The 25,812-nt window shown below is 38.5% G+C and overlaps 2 protein-coding genes across 8 annotated transcripts in view; one reads left to right on the top strand and one right to left on the bottom strand.

Annotated features, from left to right (window-relative positions):
* Window positions 1–7,777, bottom strand: part of CDCA2 (cell division cycle associated 2) — a 47,856-nt gene extending 40,079 nt beyond the window's left edge. The window contains exons 1-4 of one of the 7 annotated variants that reach the window (XM_081810332.1): window positions 7,634–7,777; window positions 6,622–6,685; window positions 6,353–6,526; window positions 5,059–5,213 (exon numbers count right to left, since the gene is read on the bottom strand). In XM_081810332.1, coding sequence (XP_081666458.1) covers window positions 5,059–5,213; window positions 6,353–6,526; window positions 6,622–6,685; window positions 7,634–7,687 — 447 coding nt within the window. In that variant the 5' untranslated portion in view covers window positions 7,688–7,777. The other 6 variants (XM_081810328.1, XM_081810337.1, XM_081810340.1 and 3 more) reach the window with 6 other exon arrangements.
* Window positions 7,778–8,223: 446 nt separating this feature from the next.
* KCTD9 (potassium channel tetramerization domain containing 9) overlaps window positions 8,224–25,812 on the top strand; it is a 38,490-nt gene continuing 20,901 nt past the window's right edge. The window contains exons 1-6 of the mRNA XM_081810354.1: window positions 8,224–8,372; window positions 17,666–17,787; window positions 20,275–20,318; window positions 23,648–23,744; window positions 24,370–24,428; window positions 24,628–24,756. Coding sequence (XP_081666480.1) covers window positions 8,325–8,372; window positions 17,666–17,787; window positions 20,275–20,318; window positions 23,648–23,744; window positions 24,370–24,428; window positions 24,628–24,756 — 499 coding nt within the window. The 5' untranslated portion in view covers window positions 8,224–8,324. The remainder of the gene's footprint in view (window positions 8,373–17,665; window positions 17,788–20,274; window positions 20,319–23,647; window positions 23,745–24,369; window positions 24,429–24,627; window positions 24,757–25,812) is intronic.

Genomic DNA, 25,812 nt, shown 5'->3' with positions numbered 1-25,812 from the left:
TTTTTTAAAGATTTTATTTATTTATTTGAGACAGAGAGAATGAGAGACAGAGAGCATGAGAGGGAGGAGGGTCAGAGGGAGAAGCAGACTCCCTGCCGAGCAGGGAGCCCGATGCGGGACTCGATCCCGGGACTCCAGGATCATGACCTGAGCCGAAGGCAGTCGCTTAACCAACTGAGCCACCCAGGCGCCCCTATTTATATAAATTTTTAAAACTTTGAAAAACGTGTTTGTAAGAAAACTTCAAAGTGTTAGAACATAGATCTAGACTGGGTAAGGGTGAGAGAGACATAAAGTGAGCAGTAGACAGTACAAGTGCGGTAAGATCAATAGTCTGGAGGCTTCGATAAGATGAGAGAATTGTGAAGTGAACTGGAAAGATGAAATGTGGGTCAGAGTGAGGTGGGCTGCAAGAAGATCTCAAAGGTGATACAGTAGCAAGGAACCACATAAGCGGACATCTGAGGTAGAAAAGATCATAGGAGCTACAGAAGTCAAGGAGCTTGACTTGCCGGGATGGTGGACGATCATCCACGTGCTTGTTGAAATAGTCAAGAATGAAAGCAAGAGTAGTGGAGAAAAGATGGAGAACGGCTGCCCTTCAACTTTTCCTCTAAAACAGGAGAAGGTCGGAGCACCTGGGTGGCTCAGTTGGTTAAGCATCTGCCTTCAACTCAGGTCATGATCCCAGCATCATGGGATCGAACCCTACGTTGGGCTCCCTGCTCAGCGGGGAGTCTGCTTCTCCCTCCCCCTGCTCTTGCGCTCTTGCTCATTCTCTCTCTCTCCCTCTCAAATAAATAAATAAAATCTTAAAAAAAAAGTTAAAAAACAAAGCAAGAGAAGGTGGAGAAAATAAGAGATGAATTATGTAAGCATAGAGGCCCTTACACTTTACAAAAAGAAAAAAACAAGTACTACTAGTATATTTGCGGAACATTTCAGTAAATTAGAACATGTAAACTAATATTATTTATGCAGTCAATAAATTTGTTGAGTAAGGGAAGAAGAGATAGGGTGAGAACTGAAAGAGTAGAGCCACCAAGGGTATTTACTATAGAGGCAAATCTCGAAAGATCAAAGGACAGCACTGATTGTCCATAAAAACCGCTCAAGTGGAAAGCCCTTACTTTTAACAGTGCTAGATACTAGAGCTATATATTCAAGGAATTCTTTTACTACGTATAATCACATGATATGGGTGTGGGGTGTTTTCATATGTACATTTCTATATACATACACACACACACACACACACACATATATTTGTAGGCATACCCTTAAGGAAAAGAAAAAAAAAAAACAGAAATACCAACAGCAGACATGGAATGTCAACAAACAAAAACGGACTTAGGTCAGAGAAAGCTGAAACCGACAGGGATTCTTTATGGCATTCTGACAAAAGGAAACAAGCAGACTTGCAGCAGACCTGCAGCAGACCCCAGAAAGGCTCAGGTATTTAAAGCATCAGGTATTTCTCAAAACCAGGGTCAAGGACAGGACTCAGAACAGGGTATCAGTAGCACTTGAACCCACAGGTCTCTTCATAAAGAAGAAAGGACCTTTACATTTTGGAGGGAACACAGAGATTCAGGATTCCATGAGATTTAAGACTCCACAAACAGCTGAGGAGAGGAGAGCCTGCACTGAAAACAGAACCTGTCCAAGTCTTCTCAGTGAACAGTTTGACTTCCATTTTGACACTTGACTTCCTGAGTCCCAGGGCTCAGGTTTATATCCCCAGGAATTCCTTTCAGAAAAAACAGATCTGCCAAAAAAAAGAGCCACAGAATTCTGATATTTGGGAATGAAAAAGTGGCCATGTCTACACAGAAATCCACCAGTTGATGAAACCAGACCATGCACATTGAGCTCTCTCAGTCAAGTTTTTAAAGTGACTCACTTTTAAAAATGAACAGAGCGTCACAGATCACCAGACATCTGAAGAAATATTTGAGCATGAGACAAAGCCTGAACTAATTAGGTAGCAACATGGAACCTGAAGGCAAAGAGATCCTGCAAGGGGAGGAAGAAAACATCCATAAAAATATAATGTCCCCAACTGCCCACAGTGTTCTTTAATATCAAGAACAGAGCTTCAAATGAAAAAGCAGGCCATGCAAAAGATAGGGAATCAAAGTATGTGTTGAATGAATGAACGAGTAGGATTCTTCAACTCCATAAGCTAAAATAACAATGGAGCCATGCCTTCAAAATTTTTATGGAAAATATGTGCAACCTAGATTTCTATACTAAGACAAACCAAAATCTAAATGTGCTAGTGGAGTAAACTTCATCAGATATGCAGAGGCTCCAGAAAAATGAGATAGTAAAACAAGAAGAGAGAAAGATATTAGGTCAAGGAAACAGAAAAATCCAAACAGAAGAAAAGGAAATCACAGTGACAGCTGTCCAGGAGACCCAGATGGCAAGCAAGCCACAGAAGACAGAGAACACCAAGGAAAAAGAAAAGAACCCACAGACCCTTAGGGTTTACAGATCTGTCAAAGTTTGGGGATGAAATTATGTGATAAAAAACTAAACTAAAAAATAATAAAAAGTACTTATTAACTAGAGGAAAAACAAAAGTTGTGGAAGAGAAGAAATGGGACCATAGCATACTACCTGGCAGTTTGTGAAAAATATCTACATGGTTAAATAACACACACGAAGTCCTAATTTAAACAAACATTATAATTGTATTGGAAGGATGGGGACAGGGGACAGTGTTAGGATAGCTATGGCTAGGAGGTGTAAGAGCAAAATCCTCATTTTTCACAGAAATAACTACAACAATAGTAAATCCAATGCATACCATGTTCCAGGCACAGTTCTAAGTACTTCATCTCTACTAATTTAATCATCCTCATTAAAAACCTTGCTATTATTATCACCCCCATTTTATATGTGAGAAAACTGAGACAAACTTGAAGTGCTTGGCTGGCTCAGTCTATAGAGCACCCAACTCTTGATCTCTGGGTTTAAGTTCGAGCCCCATAATGGGTGTAAAGATTACATAAAGATAAAATCTTAAGAGACAGAAAGACAGACAGAAAGAAAGAAAAGTAACTTGCCAAAGGCACAATTAATTAATAATAAAGCCAAGAATCAAACCTCAGCAAATAGCTCCACAGTCCATGTTCGTACCTATCCTAACAGCAGTTCTCAGGAAGTCTTTACACTCTTAAAATTATTGAAAACACCAAAGGCTCCTAGTTCGTGTGCATTATAGCTATCAAGAATGTTTTAACAGGCTTTTCAGAACTGTGGCTATTCTTTCTTTCATGGAACATAAAACTCAACAAAGATTTCCTAAAAGTTAGTTGCAATGTCAAATATGAAATCCTATCAATGAACTTCTCATATTCTGTTATGTTAAAATCTGCGAGTCTCTTGCATTTGAGGGTATATTTTGCATGCACTGGTTGTTAGGAAAATATTGGTTCACTTACTTCTGCAGATCTTCTAAATATTGATACCCTTTTATTATATAATATCAAAAAATCAAATTCATTAATATCTCCACTGATCTCATCAGAAAAGTCTAGCCAGTGGGAACTTCTCAAGCTCACGGTGCTGCCTAGAAGTTTTCCAAAATTCTGATTTTCTCCTGAAAACTCATGTTTTTTAATCAGTAAGAAATATTTCAGTTTCTCTTCGAAGTGGCAGGTTCACGGTTCCTTTTGAGAAAATATTGTTCACATTCCCAAGTCTGACTAACCATGATGTCCGTCATTCTTTCAAGTAAAAATGATGCTCCATGAAAAAAAGTGGCCAGAGTTCAGATCACAGCTCAAAACAACTATGCACACGATTTTTTTTCAAAACATCCATCATACTTCTGTATGTACTTTGGAAGTGCCTGATGCATACTTCCCATTTCAATCACACATAATACACAAGGGGGGGGAGAATTAATAAAATTTACAATTTTCACTGCATCAAGGATATTAAATGAATCTGGCATTATCATTTCCTGTGAAGGCTTAGCAGTGTGGAAAATGACAGCTTGGTGCGCTCAGTTTTACCCACCATTGCTTGCGCACTGTGAGTGCAAACATCAACATAGTGGAAAAAGGCAAACACCTCAGTGCTATTACAAAAACCCGTTTTAACCTCATTGGCCTCTTGAATGGGACTCAGGGATCCCCAGGGATGGGCAGATAATCTCTGAGAACCACCACACTACATAGCCTGTGCATAGTCTCTAAAACCGAAAAATAAAGTGGCTATATAAGTACGTTTTAAAATAAGAAGCCCAGGGGCGCCTGGGTGGCTCAGTTGTTAAGCGTCTGCCTTGGGCTCAGGTCATGATCCCAGGGTTCTGGGATCGAGCCCCGCATCGGGCTCCCTGCTCAGCGGGAAGCCTGCTTCTCCCTCTTCCACTCCCCCTGCTTGTGTTCTCTCTCTCGCTGTCTCTGTCAAATAAATAAATAAAATCTTAAAAAAATAAAATAAAATAGGAAGGCCAGGACCAAAAGAGACAATATAAATAGCTGTCCTTCAAGAAGAGGGAGGATTAACTGTCTTTCATTGTAACCCTTGTACACTATTTGGCTTTTTAGGAACATGGATTATTCTGATAAAAATCTGCAAAAATAGCTACATCCTTCCTCATTAGCAGACAAGTAATTTTTTCCTTTTTGCCAGGTTATCCCAAATATATTTTGTCCTGGGGAACTCTTACTCCTACATGCCAACATGTAGGAGTCAAAAAAATTAGACACTTAAAGAAAAAATATTAAAAGAAAAAAGGTTGAAAAACACTGCCTCATTTCATTGTAGAGAAAAACATTAACCGGCAAAAACCCCTGCAAAATAAAATAGCTCCTCTAGAAAACCATTTCTATCCAGGATTTCCCAATTCTTAACCTAGCCATGCTCAACATCACCATCAATGCAAACTGAACACTCTCTGTAAGACAGAGAAAACCTTATCTCCCCAGATCCAAAACAGATGAGATGCACAAGAAGGTAGAAACACGGTACAAAAGCTTTGTAACAGAACAAAACATTCTCCCCAGAGAATTCATGACAGAAGTTAGAAGAATATCATACCAGAAAAGGGGAATTCTGTGTCAAAGAAGATTTCTCTGCCATCTTTAAACTCCGCTGCTGAGCAATGAAACGAATAAGATGGTTTGTTTCAGGGGAGCCCCGAGCGCCGATTGTAGAGCGTCGTCTGGATTTTTTAAGGTAGGATGAGGCCTTTCCTGTAACAAAAACTCTTTTAAATTGGAACAAAGCAAGGCAATCATTGGTAATCATGTACTGAATTCCCTGTAATATACCAGCCTAAGAGAGAACACATAAACACCTATTACAGAAATCTAAATAGAGTATTATAGGCGAAATTACTCACACATGGTCAGTCGGATAGGGATCTTTGTCTATTGATTTATTCCATGATTCTGAAAGTGTCTGGCATATAGAAAGCACTGATGAGAGTGAGTTATGGAATGAACACGTGAACACATTTTAATAGTTCCCATTTTTGTTTCATATTTCTTGCACACAGGGATGGGTAATAGCTTGCTTTGGACTAAGAACTTCTCTTCTTTCTGAATTAGTCCTCTTATCCCCAAGAACTGAAAGGAAAGCTCTCCACTTAGGCACATGTACTCCCAGGTTCTCAATTGTTCAAGATCATTTTTTTCTCTGAGATACCAATCCACCTTCCACACACTATGTTGCATATGCTGAAGAGGACAAAATAAATCTAGTTTTTTCTTTAAAGGTTTATGAATAATGTTCTTGAGAAGGGAACACAGAATGGCACACCACTGTGGTCTTGTCTACATCATGCATTATCCAGTCTAGTGCCCTCTGACTTTCCAGCCTTCCCTCACTCTCCATTTCTAAATGCTGTTCTCCAATCTAATCCCAGTTCCATGTTTATTTCCTCTCTTAGCTAAATCTGACTTCACAGGTGAATTTCATTTCTACTCCTTGAAGATTAGCCCAAGTCAATTTTGTTTGTGATTTTGAAAGAGGCATACCCCAATCTTTCTTAATTGCTCTTCAACTTTCTCTTATTTTTACCATATGTGAGCATAAAATTTATTACTACTTAGAGTAAACATATCCCATATCTCATGAGTCAGGTCAAAAAGTGATTCACCTACGTCTTCTTTTCCAGTTTGGGCACAGAGCACACTGTTGAATGTTATCATGCTGGGTGCCCTAGGAACCTGATAGTCTGCTATGCTAGATGCATGGTACATATTCACAGAAATGTCCCTAATCGAACGTTTGCAGAGTCAAAGTAATGAGATAAAGCAGATGAACAAAACTGAGTTAAAGTTATTTTTAAACTTTAAAAGCACTGCAATAGAAGGACAACTTCTTTTACCTGAAGAGTTCTTTACAAAGCTTTCAGGTGTAATTCCCAATTGCTCTACTGTTACTGTGTTAAAATCCAAAGGTGACTTGAAAGTATCTGGTGTGCAACCATTAGGAGTCCCTTCAGGTGCATGCTTCTGAGGAGTTACAAGCCTCCCGTTTCCCGAAATGAAAGAGGTATTTTCTGAAATAGACAACATATTGTGAGGGCTAAACATCATTATGAAAACAAATACCTAAACCTTACATTTCACAAGGAGGCAAGAGATCACTACATACCAGTATCACGAATATCAGGCTCCTTGGTTTCAAGAGGCTCGCTGTCTTTTGAGTTGGTATCCATCTAAAAAAAAAAAAAAGGAAAGAAGAAAAAAAAACCCCCTCATTTCCAAGTTAACTATTAGATCAAGATTCTCATTCAAGACTGAATTCTAATACAACCTTTACAGGCATGAAAATAGATGTCGAGAGTATTTGAGAGCTTTTTAAAAAAGAGAGAAATGGAGGAAACTGCTGTTGAGGATGAAACAAAGCAGACCTCACACTAGAAGCCATGGCTTTTCAACCTGGGCGAACATCTGAATCATCTGGGTACCCTGTTATAGACACAGCTTTGCGGATTCCCAAAAATTCTAATTAAGTAGGTCTGGCTGGGCTCCAAGAAATCTGCATTTTAGAAAGCACGCGGGCGGCCCGGCTCAGGTAGCAGGAGGACCACTATATCCGTGGAGCAGGATAAGTAAGAACACGCTTTTGAGAAGCACGCCCCAGAAGCAGCTCTGCTGGACCAGGGTCCTTGCCCTACCTCTCACTCCCGCAGCTTGGCTCTCCTCCCACTGGGTTTATTTGGAACGCTCCACCGCGGGTGAGTGTCGTGCAGGTGCAGACTGTTCGCTCGATAAGGCAACTGTCGGCCGCCAAGTCGCCCGCCTGGAGCTGCCTCGTCCGGCCCGAGGAACTCCAACCCCGCCGCCCGCGATCCCTACCTTCGCCTCCGCCCGGCCGCTGCCTGCCGCCCGCCGCCAGATTCAAATCGCCGGCCCCGCCTCCTCGGTACCGGCGTTACTCCACGAATCTCTACGCCGCCGCTGTCCACACGTGTCCACGCGCACCCCGAATTCTCCCGGGCCTCTACCTCGTCGTCCCAGAACCAGGAGTGGTTTGGTGAGCTCGAGAGAAGCCACCACTAGCTGCAGGTGACGCGCCGACCAGAGAGACCTGCTGAGGCTAACCTGTATCCGGGGGGACTACTTTCCGTGAGAGTCTCGCGGAGGAACCCTTCGGTTATCACCTTAGCTCCACCCCCGTCTTTCAATTGGATGCTGCAAACTTCGAAAAGAATCATTGGACCAATCCTGGCAAGAACGACGGGAGGACTCTTGCCCAATCACCCAGTCCAGACAGCAGCCGTTTCGTCCGTGGTTTGAGCGAGTGGGAGGGGGAGCTGACTTGTATAGGTCCCTGCTAGAGCTCCACCTCTTTCCTTCCAACCCCTCCTCCCTATGCAGATGAGCTCTACCTGGTGTTGGGTTTGCGCCTGCTCAGTAACGCCTAGAGCCGCCGTTCGGCTCCAGATTGTGCTGATTGGCTGATAACCCTTCCCGTCTGCAGGACTGCAATCTCTCTTCCCTCCCTCCACCTGGGCTGGGTTAGTATGAGCCCACCCAACGCAGGGCGAGGATTGGCTGAGCGCTGTCCGGCGCTGCCAGTTGATTGGTGGAGCTTAGAGTCAGTCTGGGAGAGGTGGGGGAAGGGTCCCAGGCTGACTGAGGAGCCCAGGGGCGGGGTGGGAAGGAGGACCCGCCAACCCTGGGGTGTGGGACCGAGAGTGCGTGCGTGTGTGTCTCTGTAAGAGAAGGAAGGTGGCGAAGGGAGGAGAGTCCGAGTGGGTGGAGGGAGGGGAAGGGCGGGAGAAGAAGAAGGTGGGAGGAGAGCCAGGCGGGAGGGTGGCGACTCACTCAGGACCCAGTGGGGGCAGCGCGATGAGGCGGGTGACCCTGTTCCTTAACGGCAGCCCCAAGAATGGAAAGGTAAGGGGGTCGGGAGGAGGCGGGCCGCCTGCTGGGGGAGAGGGCAGCGGAGCGCGGAACGGGCTGGCAGGGCGGCGGAGGGCTAAAGTTGGGGAGAGGGGCAGGGAGGTGGGCGTGCGCCGGGGTGGGGGGCGTCCAGGAGGTGAACGTCAGGTCCCCGCGGCCTCCTTCCAACCCGCGGGATTCCTGACCCGAGCCCGCCCTTCAACTCCCCAGCCGCCCTGGGGCCAGCACAGGTCAGCTTGTGCTTTATCGTTCCCACGTCCAGGTGTGGGTCCTGGAAAACGGAGGACTCGGAGGGCGACGGGAGGGCCGCTGTCACCTGAGCGCTTGGTGCTGATGTCCCTCTTCCCACCTCCACCCCGAAGACCCCAGCCCTGGCTGTAGAAGGGCGCTTGTTGCCACCTTCGTGCTGAGTAATGGTCTGCTCCAGAAAGTGGTGGTTAACAACTAAGGCAGACACGGAAGGTTGATCAGGTAGAAAGAATGAAACTGTTTATTGGTGGATAAATAAAATATTCTTCTATCGTAGGGTGAATAGAAAATTGAAAATTAGGGACATTTTCTTGATGGTTCCTACCTTTGTCTTTTAGGCGCCCCAAGCCCCGCCGCCGCCAAACTTACGTACTCACTTTATTTCGCCTTGTTTTAGTTCCTTAGAAAGACTGTCACAATAGACTAAAATGGATTGATTTGACGTTACTAGTTGCTGTGTTCGGCCTTTGTTGAGGGTGTGGTACCAAATATTTTTTCCAAGGCTGGAGCAAGCCAAAATGAATCCTATTCCTTCTCAAGCCGCTTGCCCCACCCATGAAAGTTGTTCGGCTTCTTTGGAAAATTTGACTGCTCAAGGCAGACATTTATGATGTGGCTAAATGACATCTGGAAGTAACGATGCCTTAGAGTTTAAGGTAAAGGTAAATTGACCTCACTATATTATTTGCCAGAATACAGTACTTCGTTTCCTGCATATTTTGGAAACAGTATGTTTTTAAATAGTGTAATTGTGCCCCGGTATAAAAAATGGCTTTCCAACTATTCTGAAATTTTAAATAAATCTGCTCTAAAAATTTGAACCACGGTCTAGTTTGTTGACTATAATTTTGTGTTATTCTGATTTTAGGGACTTAATACATAAAAACAACTGGCATATATTCAAGTTCTTGAGTTTTCATAAATGTTACTTCAAAATATACTTCACAAGTTTTATATTATTTCTGACCATTAACTTTTTCTAAACCTGTGTTGTCTGTTAGCTACTAAGAATCTAAAACTTACTGTTACTGGAAGAAAAAAATAGTATATCCAAACAATTGTAATATTTTCTCAAAAGCAGACCTTTGATTGACCTTTTTATCCAGCATCTCATTGTTCCTCTCTGAAAGACAAGATGTTTAGACTCAGTCATAAATATTTAACTGTGCTCTAAATCTCCTCTGAAACCACTGAATTTTGTTCTTTCAAAGATTGGTTATGTTAGTCTTACCATATGTATTTTTTAAGCTATCTAGTTTTGACTAGATTAGGTTTTTGGGTTTAAAATTTTTGTTTCAAAAATATTTTCTCTGGAGTCTCAAAAGATTGGAAAAAACCCATCTCAAGTAAATGAAGATAAATATATTTATGTTGTGAAGATCATAAAGATCCAAACTGGAGAATACTAGTATGATTCAATATTAAAAAATCATACTCTAATCCTTACTATTCAATTGGAAAACATATTCTATGCCAGAGTTCTGTTTCCTGTCCTCTCCAGCTGATTAAAAAAAACAAAAAAAACAAAAACTACAATTACTCTTATTTGACAAAAGATCACAGAATAATACATAACAGCTTGCATGTTTATATAAATAATGTGACTAGAGCTAGCCTGGATTGGCATGATCGTGACATGATGTTCATGAAAAACATGCTGAAACAGAGCACTACTATTAGAGTTTGATTTTCCATCCAGCAGTTAGGATATCTGTCACTTTCAATCTCTCCTTATTAACCTAGCTTCTGTTTTTGCTTCCTGGTCATAAGATAAGTGTCTGTTTTTTCAAATAAGTTTCCCTCCTATAAAGCTTCTTCAGTGGTTTCCAGACCGGGCCATAAAGCCTGGTCTTGGAGAGGCACAGAGTTACTGCAGGGAACTACATATGCTTACCATAACTTTTCTGTATACTGAATAAACATAAGTGTCACTAGTGCATGCTTTGATGTTGTAGTTGTAGAGAGGGCTGGGCATGCTCTAAAACAGTGCTTTCCAGAGTGAGACAGTACACCACAGAGGGTGTGCAAGAGGACCCAGGGGAGTTTAAGAAGAAATATTATACTTTATATTTTTACTTAGAAATATAAAATCATATTAAAACTTGATTTTTTGGGGGAGGCGCCTGGGTGGCTCAGTCGTTAAGCGTCTGCCTTCGGCTCAGGTCATGATCCCAGAGTCCTGGGATCGAGCCCCGCATCAGGCTCCCTGCTCAGTGGGGAGTCTGCTTCTCCCTCTCCCACTCCTCCTGCTTGTGTTCCCTTTCTCACTCTCTCTCTCTCTGTCAAAAAATAAATAAAATCTTAAAAAAAAACATTTAAAACTTGATTTTTTTAATCCATAAAGACAAGTACTTTCAATTACTGAATGTGTCAGGTGGTCTCAAGTCTACTGAGAGAAGGGAGTGCGTTCACATGTGAAAACTTCTTCACTGGTTGGTTCACTTTGGTATATTGTGATGTACTGAAGCACACAAGTGCGGGTTAAGATTTGCATTATCCAGTTTTAACTAAATTAACCTTCACCAAAATGCCAAGTGGCTTTAAAAGATTCCTTCAAAGAAGCTGCAGATTGAAGAATATTAGTTACGTGAACACAAGTAAGCGATGAGAAAATGGCAGAGCTACCACCTCTCCAAATATAAACTATGAGAATTGGGGGACGAGGGGGCAGGGAAAGGATTTCTGGACCTGAGAAGTCAAAAAGTGCTGAATTTTATTTTATTTTTTTAAAGATTTACCTATTTATGAGAGAGAGAGCACGCACATGTGCGCAAGTGGGGGGGAGGGGCAGAGGGAGAGAATCTTTCAAGCAGACTTCCCACTGAGCGCAGAGCCTGAATTGGGGCTCAGTCCCATGATCCTGAGATCATGACTTGATACAAAACCGAGAGTTGGACGCTCAACTGACTAAGCCACCCAGGCACCCCAAAAAGTGCCGAATTTTAAAGAAGATTATTTGAAGTCCTATTTAATAACTGCTATTAACAATAAGCCACTCCCTAAGAGTATATTGTTCTTTGAAACATTAGCCAATGATGAGATGAGGTCATCCTAATTAGCAAGATGTTTAAAAATATTTTCCAACATATGAAGACAATTTGAGATGTTTTTCTGTTCCTTTCTTGTTCCTTTTCAGTGTTTAAAATCAATTTTATATTTGGCAGGATTTCCCTAAATTTAATGGTAAATATTTAGGGGATTTTTACTGGCCAGCTCCATATTCTAAGTCGATAAAGGTTTTTGGGAAATCATATTCTTTTCTGACTGTGGCATAAACTTTATAAATAAGTAAATAAATATACAAATGTTTGAGCACATGCCCAAAAATGTTTTACTGATGGGGTACATAGTCAAAACATTTGAAGGCCATAATTCTAAAAAATTGGGATCTTCAAATTTTATCTTTTTTAGTTGCTCCAAAAGAATCAGTTGTATCCTCTCATCCTTTCTCCATATGCCTTGGAATTCCCATTTTTCTCTTTTTGATATTTTCTGTAAATAGCATTAAGGAATTTGAAATGAGGACTCAGACATCTGAATGTAGTGAGTGATTTCTGAGAAACCTGATGTCAGTTCAAAATTTCTGTACCTCTTGAACAGAAGTTGCTTTAACTAAAGAATATTCAGGAATAGGCTGTGCAAGTCATAGACCTTTTGTAGACGTTATTTATTCAGCCAAAACTAACTGATTACCTTCTTTGTACAAGGAACCATGCCAGCTCACTGCAGATATAATGGGACGTGAAATAGATCCTCTGTCCTGGTGTTTACACTCTTAGTCCAGGACTTAATTGTTTTCTTCTGGCTTTGATATTAGGTCAGAAATATGTTGTTGGTGTTAAGTATCCAGATTTGAATCCGTTATATTAAGTTGAAGGAAGGTGAAATCTATGTGACCTTTGCTTATTGAAATCTAAACATTAATAAGAACTTTGCTCTTCAACTTTAAACATTTAAGAAATATATTTGATACATATAAAGAGTATTAATATGCATAAAAATTAAGACGAAAATAATATACCAAATATCAGTAAACCTGCCACAGAAGGCAAGAAAAAGTATATTACCAAAACTTAATGTGCTTGTTCACTTTCCTATTCCCTTGCTTATCCATAAAGTGAGCCAATTTCATGAATGCTGTATTTCTCTTTGCCATGTCTCTTTTAATAGTTGAGCCACATATGTATATGTATAACTAAATTATATATTGTTTTGTCATCTTCGGGACATAACCTAAATGGATGTCATATGTAATCTTTTTGGACTTACATTTTTCATTCAATATAATATTTCTAAGATTACATCCATAATGTCCCTCATAATTTAGTTATTTTTGCTGCTTTATAATAGTCCATTTTATACAAGTACTATCCCATTTTATCTGTCCTCCTGTCAATGGACATTTGGGTTGTTTATTTCTTTATATTTTGCTATTAAATTGAAAGTGTTGCCGTGAATATTCCTGTGTATGTATCCTGGTACACACATGCAAGCATTTTTCTAGGGCAGTGGATTGCAAACTTTAGCATGCATTGGGATCAGTTGGAGGAATCGAGAAAACACATTGCTGGGCCCCACCCTCAGAGCTTCAGATTCAGTAGATCTGGGATGGGGTTAGGAATTTGAATTTCTAACATATTTCCAAGGTGATCCTAATGCTGCCAATCTAGGGACCACACTTTTTTTTTTTTTTTTTTTTAAAGATTTTATTTATTCATGAGAGACAGAGAGAGAGAGAGAGGCAGAGGGAGAAGCAGGCTCCCAAGGAGCAGGGAGCCCGATGCGGGACTCGATCCCAGGACCCTGGGATCATGACCTGAGCCGAAGGCAGACGCTTAACCATCTGAGCCACCCAGGCGCCCGGGACCACACTTTTTTTTTTTAAGATTTTATTTATTTATTTGAGAGAGAGAGAGAACATGAGCAGCGGGAGGGGCAGAGGAAGAAGCCGGCTCCACTTTCCTATGCCCCTGCTCCAGTGAGTTGCGGGGCTCCTTCCCAGACCCAAGACTCAGGGACCGTGACCCAAGCCGATGGCAGCTGCTTAGCCCACTGAGCCACCTGGGCACCCCAAGGGCCCACACTTTTGAGAACCAATGCTCTGGTGAATATAAGTTATCCTAATGGTTGACCCTTGAACAACATGGATTTGAACTGCATGGGCCCACTCATGTGTAGATTTTTTTTCGGTAAATACCTGTAGTACTATATATTTTCTCTAGCACACTTTATTGTAAAAATAGAGTAACATAACTTACAAAATATGTATTAATTGTCTATATTATTGGTAAGGCTTCTGGTCAATAGTGGGCTATTAGTAAAGTGTTTGGAGAGTCAAAAGTTATATGTGGATTTTTAAATACACAGGGGAGGGGGAGTTGGTGCCCCAAAACCCTGCATTGTTCAAGAGTCAACTGTATTGGATGTGAGGTATATGAATGTTTAATTTTTTCAAATGCCAAATTGTTTTTCAGAGTTATTGCAGTAATTTATATCCCACCAGCAGTGCATAAACCTTCCCACTGATCCAAATCCTCTTCAACACTTGATTTTGTCAGACTTTTTAATATTTAATATTTTAATATTTGCCTTCTTGACCTAGAGTTATGTTATCTTTTTTAGGAACAAAATAATTTAAAAATATGTGGAATTTAAGAACCAAGACAAAAGAATATAGGGGGAAAAAAAGGAGAGGCACAAACCAAGAAAAAAAACTCTTAACTATAGAGAACAAACTGATGGTTACCAGAGGGGAGGTGGGGGGGGATGGGTGATCAGGATTAAGGAGTGCACTTGTGATGAACACCAGGTGTTGTATGCAAGTGTTGAATCACCATATTGTACACCTGAAGCTAATATTAAACTGTTAACTGAAATTTAAATTTAAAAAACCCCTAATTTTAAATGTATTAAACTAAAAGTGTAGGTAGAGTAAATTTAGTAATTGTGATTAATAGTTTGGTTGGGTAAATCAGCCTGCATAAATTGAGTAAGTATTTATTGATAGTGTCTTAGTTAATAGATAATATGGGCATGTAAGAAAAAACGCTTTAAGTACATGTGCGGGTTTTAATTTTTAAATTTGAAGAACACAGGTTACAATTTGAAAATGGTGTTTAAAGGCAAATTAAAACTCACTAAACTGATACGCCCTCGTAGGCACAGTATAACATTTACTTTCCCAGGTGGTAGATGGCTTTCACTTGTCTTAGGGTCTGAAATTTAGAAAGGGTTAAGTTAAATAGTAACGTAATATGGTTTTCATTAACTTAACTAGATGCACTTCTCAATTTACGCCATAGAATGCTTCCATTCTAAGCCTTGTTTATTAAAGCAGATAATCCCAGTAACATGGGAACTCCAGGTCCACCCTGGGGAGCATATAGCCATTCTTAGCATGATCATTTTACAAATGCTTGGCCTCTCTGAGGACTAAAATAAGCTTATTATATAACAATTACAGCTCAAATCTATGATATTACAAGATTTCCATTGCTGCTTTCTCCCCAACAAAGTTGTTACATAAAGAAAGGTACATGAGCCAGTCTATTACAGACTTTCTTACCAACTTAAAATGTTTTCCAAGCCTATCACATTTTTATGTTGGTATATATCTATTTTTAAATCAGATATTCTGATTGGTTTATATGAAAGACAGATTTTGAATATTATGTTTGCAATATAATTCTATCTTATTTGTTAGTATGCTCAAGAGAGTAAAGCTAAAGTGATCTAGTTAAACAAATGCCAAAAATGCCCTCCAAATGAAAAACAAGTGTGGTAGCGCAACTTAAGGGCAATTTTTCAAATCTACAGAACTGTAAGATTTCTTGCAATAATTTCACTACTATTTTCTCTAATTGATGGCCTTTTGATTATCTTATTTAAAGGAAAGTGTCCATTGCATAACATAGATACATTAAATTTTCATCCGTTTTATGATATGGCTGGTTGAGGGAGAGAAGTGAAAAGAAATGCTGGGGGAGAAAGTTGGTGTTCTGGCAAGGAGGGGATAATGTCAGGCTAACCAAAGCCATGTAAAAATATATAAGAAGCAAAGGTCAATTAGAAAATTCTTATATAATAGGAACTATGACAAGAATGCTGATGTTGGAAAGGATTTTCTTACCCTCCCCGGACAGTTTCCGGGCTGTAAAAGTCGATTTGCATTTGCTTTGGTCAGTGTCTTGTGTTTCTATGCTTTTGATTCTTTTGTTTTCTCTCCACACCCTCTCTCTTAGCACAAGTGGGTTTGCTGCACCTAATGCCTTATATTTTTTCTCTTCCTTTTCTCCCAGGAACATGTATCTGCAGTAACAGAATTCCAGGCTCTATTACGGAGGTGAAAAAATGATAGGAAATAAAGGAGACACATTTTATTCAAGTTTCAGTTATTTATGGCATGTCTCCTCTGTCAAGACACTGTGCCAAGTGCTTTCCATTATTTTTTTTTTTTTTACCATGGCAAGATATACATAACACAAAAGTTAGCATTTTAGCCATTTTTAAGCATACAATTCATTGGCATTAGGTACATTCACAGTGTAATACCACTACTTCCAAAATTTATCATACCAAATAGAAACTACCCATAAGCAATGACTTTCCTATTCACCCTCCACCCTGGTAATCTTTATTCTACTTTCTGCCTAAGTATGTCATGTAAGTGGGATCACATAATATTTGCCCTTTTATGTGTCTGGCTTATTTTACTTAGCATATGGCTTCAAGATTTATCTATGTTGTAGCATATATCAGAATTTCATTCCTTTTAATAGCTGAATAATACTCCATTGTGTGTATATACCACATTTTGTTTATCCATTCATCCGTTTAAGGACACTTGGATTGTGTATGACTTTTAATCCACCTACTTCCCTTTAAATTGTGCTTGCCTACAACCCTTCCCTAGAATTTCCCAGCTTGCAATACTTATCTGTCCTTTCATCCTTATGATCCAAGAGAAAACAGTTGGGGATCTGAGTACTCTGCCATGAAGATTGTACTTTCCCATATTAACAAGCAATTCCCTCCATACCCTGCTATTCGTTACATTTATCTAACTAAAAATTCAGGGTCCACTAAACTCCAGTCACTGGTAACCAAAGGATCAGCCTTGTTTCTTATTTCATATGGCACTTTGATCCAGTATCCCGTGGGAAGTTGATTGGCTGTTCGTTCTTCATGTTCAGCCCCTCATCTATGTTTTATTCGTAATTTTCAGAAATCTTAACCGATAACAGTACAACTATACAACTCAGCCACTGGGAACCCATAGTTAAAATTATACTGGAGCAAAAAAAAAAAAAACTACATGTAGAGATTCTCAGCCCCCTACCTAAGCATTTGCATTGCTTATGCATATATCAGACTGTGCCTGATGTAAAGCAGGAGAGAGCAATTCACTGTATCCCAGCTGTTGGCTGTATTTAGAATGTTAGCTAAAATCTGGCTTTTATAATTATAAGTGGTTGCTGAAGAATTAAATAAATGAAGTGGGAAGTTGTTACCTTTCACGTGGTGGTTGATGTAGTAAATGTTAGCATAAACAGTAAATCATTCCTATTTTTAAAATAAACCATTCCTATAACAAAGGAATAACATAAAAGCAACATTATAAAGACTTAATTGGTCTCAGGCACTTTGCTAAGCTCATGCCATGCATTAACTCATTTCATCCTCATGACCTGATATAGGTGTGACTTTTATTCATTTCTTGTTAAAACAACAGAAGCATAAAGAGGTTAATTTGGCTCATGTCGACAGCTAGAAAATGTCATAACCTACATTCAGGTGTGGGTCTGTCTTCAGATCTAGAGCGTTATTTAACATACATAAGATTGTAAATTATTTTCACGCAGAGATGATTTCTTACACTCTAGTTTTGGATTTCAGCAATATTAGATGTAAGAACCTCTCAGAATCTCCTTTTATTTGATAGTCTGATTTTTAGTCCTGTTTATAGTATGGTGGTTTATAATTTGTAAGTAATGAAATTCATTATATAAGTTATCCAAATTAATCTGGTGTGTTCACAGGTGGTCGCTGTATATGGAACTTTATCTGATTTGCTTTCTGTGGCCAGCAGTAAACTCGGCATAAAAGCCACCAGTGTGTATAATGGGAAAGGTGGACTGATCGATGATATTGCTCTGATCAGGTAACCTTCACCTTCTTATAAGCTGTCTACAGTGTTCCCTCAACATCTTGGTGCTGTGCTGTTTCCCTTAAGCAGTAGTTTAATTACTGGTAAGAATACAGAATTTTGGCAAATGATTGCCTAAAATTTGCTCTTTAGAATTTAAGTAATTTGGACTTCTATAAGGTAGAAAATCCTCAGTACATTCCAATATTCTGATAGTCTTTCTGCATATTTCATACATGGCTATAAGGAATTTTTTTGTTATTAGAGATGGATCTAATAAGACATGCAATTTGGGAGGGGTGTCAGAATTTATTTTCGTATTAACAAAATTGATGTATATACATTAACTCATGACTTGATTGCCTCTGAACATGTGTTTTTGTAAGATAAATTTAAAATGTTGATTCTTCTCTACTTGTTATAAAAATAGCCCTCACAGAGAAGCAGGCCAATTCGCTAAATGACTAATTTACACAAAGCCAGTTCACCAAAAATCAGTTTGTCGAATGACCAATTTGCCGAGTGTTTTCCAGGTGTTAATTTCACCACATCTTTTTATTTTTTTTAAGATTTTTTATTTATTCATTTGAGAGAGAGACAGAGCACACAAGCTGGGGGAGAGGCAGAGAGAGAGGGAGAAGCAGGCTCCCCTCTGAGTCAGCCGGGAGCCTAATGTGGGGCTTGATCCCAGGACCTGGAGATCATGACCTGAGCCAAAGACAGATGCCTAACCATCTGAGCCACCTAGGCGCCCTTTACCACATCTTTTCTACCTCTTTTCCCACCGCTTATAATTTGGGTTTGGCTAATATCATGGCATGTTTCAAAATTCAGATGCCTAGAACGTCTGACTCTGAGGACATGCATTTTTTTAATGTTAGAAATTTGATTGATCTCTTTTAATTTAAATGCTACTGCTTATTGTTCAGTTCATTTCCTAAGAATGTTTTGAATTTTATGAACCTTACAAAGACCTATTTTGGTAAAAACTTGCTAAATAAGGTAGAGCTTTAAGTAGGGTTAACTCACCAGTGATCCTCCACAATAGTGACTTTCTGTTTGTTGGGTTTTGATTTTATTTTTTAAATATCCCAGGCAGATTTATCTCTTTAAAACAAGTGTTAGTTCACCTCATTCCATTCTCATAGGCTCATAGAATTTTGGAGCAAGAGGCTTAAGAAAGAAGATGGGAGGGGAACGCTAAGAACTGACTTTGCCCGTTGCCTTGTATTGGCTCTGCCCAAGTCACCTCATTTAATTGGCGAGGCATGAGGTCTTTTAAACTGATGGTATGAAGATAATGATGCGCTAAATTACAATAGCTAATACAGAACTACAGTAGCTAATACAAAACTACAAAACTAACATAAAGTTTAGTTTTTGTTTAAACTCAGGTCAGAATGACCTTTCAATGTAATACACTGCTTTTGAAGGTAATTGCTTCTAATTTCTTCATTTTATAAATGAGGAAACTAAACATTTGAGAAGTTCAATATCTTACCTGGGTCACACAGTTTAGTAGTTGATTTTTGTTAATGAGAAGAAAACAAATGTTCATACTGTCTTAAAAATTAATTGGCATAGTGAGCAAGTATAAAAGATTGTAGACTTAAAAGATGTAGCTTTAAAATCCAAATCAATTAGAATTTCTTAGTTTTTCAGCATCTGTCTCCCAGCTTCTTTCCGTTTCGATAGATAATTGAGTCTCATTCTTGGATGATTTGCATCAAGCTAAATTTCTCCTTAACCCAGATGCTGCCTCTAAGAAATATTCAATGCATTCCTGTGATGCCTTACAGGAAATAAAAATTTCTACAACATAGAAGGTCAGAAATGAAGCCTTCTGAACTAGAAAATATCTACCTGATTAAGAATTTGTGGCTCACAGTGTACACTCTGACCACTTATTTGCACTAATGGTGAGATATGTTGAGGCAGGGGAGGAGAATATACACTGATAATCTAGAATTTTGGATTATGTGCAATCATTTTACCTTTGGGTGTGTGGTGGGTGTTAGTAAGTTTGTATAGCAGAGTTCTACTTGAAAATTATATTCTTCCTAGATGTAACATAAAAATGTATTTTCATTTCCAAAGCACAGAGCAGCTGATGATTTAGAAGAAAACCCCAATAATTTATTGAGGGTTACAGAATTAAAGTAAAAAAAATTGCCATGGCTTTAATCATATCCCTTGAGCATGAGCGTGTGTTCTTCAGTTGATAAGAAAGCTGAATTCACATAATTAGCATAGTGGGTTTTGTTTTGTTTTTGCCATTTTAAAAGTTCTTCCACATGCAGGACCTTATTTGAATTTAAATCCAAAGACCGCTAAGTCAAGAAGTTAAGCAAAGCACTGGAAACTTAAGTCAACTTCCTTGCAATATAGATTGATAGCAAAACCTGCCTTCTACATAATTCTAAGGTATAGGTCCTCTAGTCAACTGATAATTAATGTGATTTCTGGATTTTGATGGTGGCTTTTAAATTTTGATTTCCCCAGGGATGATGATGTTTTGTTTGTGTGTGAAGGAGAACCATTTATTGGTAAGTGACTTCCTTACAAGCCAATTTTGTCTGCCAAAATGAAAAAGATGGCAAATATTTTACATGCACTTACTAAGCTTAATATTGAAAAGGATCTCATGGCAGCATTCTGATCTTCATACCTTCTTTGATTCTAAATCGGATGTGTGTGTATCGAAGTAAAGTTTTAATTTGAATTATATTATCATATTTTAGAATGGATACCTCATCTTTTTACATGCCTTTAAAATGCTCTGGAAGTACACAGATTCATCAAAGTTGACATGATAAGGTCATTTCGATTGTGGAAACTACAACTTTTGTTAGGATACGTTCTCCTTGATAGTAATTGTCGCAATTCCTGTGTGTTAGGTTACAGATTTTAGAGTGTACTGCTTGCACAAGTTAGCATTTGACAATCATTCACAGTGGTCAGATCAAATCAGTCAAAATAACTTGGTATCAACCACACACAAGGACACGTACGCTACCTTTTGATTTGGAAGAAAGCTTATACAGTTGTGCATCTCAAGAGAGAGAGCCTAAGGCTTAGATAACATCACTGTTCTTTAATGAGTATTTGATATATTTAGCTCCATACAATCTGACCCTGAATATTTAGTAATTTTTGTAAGCCATCACAGTAATTGTATTTGGTGAGTAGAGGGAGTTCTCAGGATCATCACACAAGCAGTTGCCAACTTAGAAGTAAGTACATTCTCTTCTCTGTCTCTACCTTAAAATGATGAGCACAAATTTTTCCACAGCTTTTATCCATTAGCTTAACAAAGTAGTTAGCAAGCAGCTGTCACTTAATTGGTTCTTTGCACACATACAAACAAAAAGTAATCAAGTAGTGTTTTTGTCTTATCGTTACGAACTCTTGGATTTAAAAATATTTGGTATGTTTTCATGCTCTGCGTTTATTGATGCCCACATTATTTTATGTTTGGCTGGTGGAAGCCTCTTCAGCTCCTTTTATTACAACCCCATTGGTCTTTTATAGCTTCCTTACTATCTGGAGTAACAAGGTATTCATCTTATACTTCTGTCGCAGACCCAGATCAATACATTTTCCAAGAAGCCTTAATTTCTTTTAGTAGGAAATGTCATTTCAGAACACAGTCTGGGTGCCAGATAGGCTCATTGCTGCTGGGTTCATTATTTTTACTAGGCTTTTTGGTGGACAGAGTTGGAAATACATAACTAGCTAGAGATGAAATTTATGTGTAATATATATTATATGATATGAAGGTTTATATGATATATGACATTATACAGAGGTAAAATATCTCCTGGGTTCATACTCCTACTTTGGTTTATATCAGGATTGTAAGATTTTTATTTAACTTTTTCTGTCTTACACCTATGTCTCCTTTCTTCCATATCAATAATTTTGGTTTTCAGGGACATAGGGAATAATAGAATTATGTCCTAAGTACTCATTTCATCCCACACAAAACACACATAAGAATGTCAGTAACAATTCCAATACTTTACCAATATGACTGCTAAAGGCAGTTAAACATTTTTTGCATATGCTCATTCCTTTCTATCCTTACTTAAAAAATAATTGTATCGTTTCTACATTATCAGCTTACATAGCCATTATATACTATACTATCTCTTAAAACTGTCACTTAGCTTTACTCTTTCAAATGTATTTAATGCTCACCCCCAATCCTTACGTTGATGCTTCCAGTGGTTGTCTGAAACTTATTCTATAGTAGATTCTTTACAAAGAACTTCTGAGAACAATGTTCTCTGATATCTCACATGTTAATAACAGTTTGTGGCCTCTATACTTGAAAATCAATTTGACTGGATATAAAATCATATGTCAAAACTGAACAAATTGAAAACTTTAATGTATGGTTTGTTGTGTATCAGTTATTCCTCAATTAAGCTGTTAAAAAAAAATCCTTAGTTCACATTTTCTTTCTTTAAGTATCTTAAATATGTTGTACTCAATCTTATTCTGGCATAAAATGTTCGTGTCCAAAAAATCTCATCATTCATAATGATTATTTTTCCTAGGTCACTCAAAGGATTATTCTCTTTCTTTAAAAAACGGTAATTTTAGGAGGCTCTTTCTGAGTGTTCTGAGCTGATTCTTTCTGTCTGATATGTGGTGAACCCTGTTGATACATACTTTCAAATCTTCTTTTAATTTCGGCAAAGATTTCTTGAACTTTAAATTATGCATTTATTTTGTCCCCTTGCTTTAATTTTCTCCTTTCAGTACTCCTATTGTTTGTATGTTGGATCTTCTACACCTGTCTTTTATATTGGAAATCTTCCTTGAAATCCTTTTCATCTCTTCCTTCATTTCTTACTGATTTTTAAAGGTTTCCTCTTTTTCATCTTTTCTTTCCCTTAAGGTGTTACCTGTTTATTCTCTCCTGGTTCTTCTAGTTTAATCTTCATTTCTGAATTGGGTTTTCATTGTAGTTCTAATTCTCTCCTGAGTTCTCTCACCTCATTTGTGAATTTTGTAATTCTGGGTTATGTTGTTCTTTTCATATTTTGTATTTACTTCTTTTAGCATGTTTAGAATATTTGATTATAGTTTTTATCTATTTTGTGGGCATTTCTTTCTGGCACATTTTCATTGTCTATGGGGATGTAATTCTTTTTTTAAATTTTTGTATGGGATCTTCTGTTGCCCATTTAAAGTGGAAAATTAGTTTCTTTAACTTGAGAAGGGAGAGCTGACTTAGGAAAGGTTTTCTAATTTCATGGCTCTGAAGTTCCCTTTTCTGTTGTTTGTGTGAAGTATTAAAAAATATGGAAGTCACCTTCTCATATATTCTGGTTGTGTTAGACCTTTTTAACTTTTATCTGAACTCCTTTCTCTTTTGTCTCTGTTGTCTTTGTTCTGTTCAACTTGGATTCTTTTTCCAACATCTTGTCCTTAGTGTATTGGGCTTTGTCCTAGAAGGGAGTTTTGGCTGGTGGGTTTTGAGGTTCATTTCCAGCCTCCTCAGATCTTACTGCAAACTACTTGCATCATCCACCCATGGATTGGACATAGCCCTTCCACTTTCAGTCTGCTATTCTCAAATAGACTTGCTGAGCTTTGAAGTGAGTATGGATTACTTTGGAATTCTTAGGTTCATCACATACCCTGTTGTTTCTGTCAGCTTCTTCCTTCAAAGATGCTGATACCATGGTGCTCTTGTATCTGTGGGAATACCTTACCAGATTTGTCTTAAATGCTATCAATGGGTCTCTAGTAGCACTGGTATGCTTTTATGTGTGTTTTTAGTGTCAAAAATGAAGCTTATTGCCATCTTCCCCATTAATCAAATCTTAACTTTTTTTTATTATTTTCTACATGTCATTTCTAGATCCTCAGACAGATTCTAAACTACCTGAAGGATTGTCAGGATCTCACACAGACTGGCTAACCTTAAATGTTGGAGGACGGTACTTTACAACTACACGGTAGGTGCATGTGAATGTGTGCACAGGTGTGTGTTAGAGGACACTATGCAGTATTTGTTCTTTCCTTCAGTTTTGCTCATTTCCTTAGAAGAGACTCCAGTACTATGTGATCTTAAACCATTTTTTTCGTAAGTTTTTTTTAAAGAGTAGAAAAATGATTCACAAGTTCTTCCAAAGAAAGCACGAAAGGTATGAACATGTTTTTTAGGTATCAAGTATTTTAGGGTTTTAGAACAGGTTTTTTAGATGTCAGATAATAAACATGCAACACAAGTAAAAATTAACAATACTGAAATTTGTAGCAACTACAACTGCTTATGTTAAAGGGATAAGAACAATGTAAATTTAGGTCAAGAATATTGTGATATAATAGCTTGCCAGAAGGATAGATTAGTGTTTAAGTTAAAGGAACCTAAAACAATATTTGAATCAAAGGAAATGCCAGAATAGAAGGGATTTTGACAAATGGCAACTTATTGCACGTTTTTGTTTCCCAGCGTCACTCCTACCAGGTTATAGCATGCATCTTTTTGAGAGAGCAGCTGGGATCGAGTATACTCTTGACTTAAATATGTTTGTTTATAAAGACAAATGGAGAAATCAATTTTTTTCCCTGAATTCTTAGGAGCACTTTAGTGAATAAAGAACCCGACAGTATGCTGGCCCACATGTTTAAGGACAAAGGTGAGTGCAACACATTGTTTTCGCATTTTGTGTGATCTGTTTGTAGCTGTATTGACTTATCTCTTGTCCTTCTGTACTTTTTAATGATATCAATAATTTTTACACGAGTAAAAACTTATTAGTATGTTACACAATTTTTAAATTTCTAACTTTGGGTTTTGTTTGTGGGGGGGTTCTCTTCACTATAATGGTGATACAGGTGTCTGGGGAAATAAGCAAGATCATAGAGGAGCTTTCTTAATTGACCGAAGTCCTGAGTACTTTGAACCCATTTTGAACTACTTGCGTCATGGACAGCTCATTGTAAATGATGGCATTAATTTATTGGGTGAGTTTTTAATATGATTCCTCATATTTTTGTAATGTTAGGATTTTTTTATTTTGTTTTCACTTGCTTAGTAACATAGTATATTTTCATAAAGGGAAAATATATCTTTTCCACTTTTTTTTTTTTAAAAAGATTTTATTTATTTATTTGATAGAGAGAGAGAGACAGCGAGAAAGGGAACACAAGCAGGGGGAGTGGGAGAGGGAGAAGCAGGCTTCCTGCTGAGCAGGGAGCCCAACGCAGGGCTCGATCCCAGGACTCTGGGATCACGACCTGAGCCGAAGGCAGACGCTTAATGACTGAGCCACCCAGGCGCCCCTATCTTTTCCACTTTTAAAACTAAATTTTTATATATATATGAATATATATAGGTATAGAAATAGTTGTAGGCACAGATAGATAGCCTTTGTGTATATGGGTGTATGTCTAACCCATAAATTCTGATTTTAGATTCTAAATAGAGTTAGATTTTTTCACGAGGGACTTTAAGGGATTTTGTTTTTTTAATTCAATTGTGACTGTGACTTGACTTCAAGTTATGGACCTTCCCATCATGTTGAGACGTAGAGTCATCAAAAGGGGAAATTATACTTCAGAATCATAAGACTGGATTAGAATCTCAATTCTACAACTTACTAGAAAATTTTTTTTTTTTTTAAAGATTTTATTTATTTATTTGACAGAGAGAGACACAGCGAGAGAGGGAACACAAGCAGGGGGAGTGGGAGAGGGAGAAGCAGGCTCCCCGCAGAGCGGGGAGCCCGATGCGGGACTCGATCCCAGGACCCCGGAATCATGACCTGAGCTGAAGGCAGTCGCTTAACCAACTGAGCCACCCAGGCGCCCCTACAGCTTACTAGAAAATTAACTTGAGGAAAGTCTCTCTGAGTCTCCTTTGAAAACTGAGTATTAAAAATATACTCGTCCCTGACTACATCACAGGATTTTCACATCATGGAGATGATGTCAGCCAGAGCCCTTATAAAGCAGTAGATGCATATTCAATGCTCATGGGCCTCTAGGTAACTAAATTTGGTCTGACTTGATGAGTGGTGG

This window comes from Leptonychotes weddellii, chromosome 2, assembly GCF_054177405.1.
Source record: "Leptonychotes weddellii isolate Sample4059 chromosome 2, ASM5417740v2, whole genome shotgun sequence".
Classification (NCBI taxonomy): Eukaryota; Metazoa; Chordata; class Mammalia; order Carnivora; family Phocidae; genus Leptonychotes; species Leptonychotes weddellii.
This window is presented reverse-complemented; position numbering and strand designations above follow the sequence as displayed.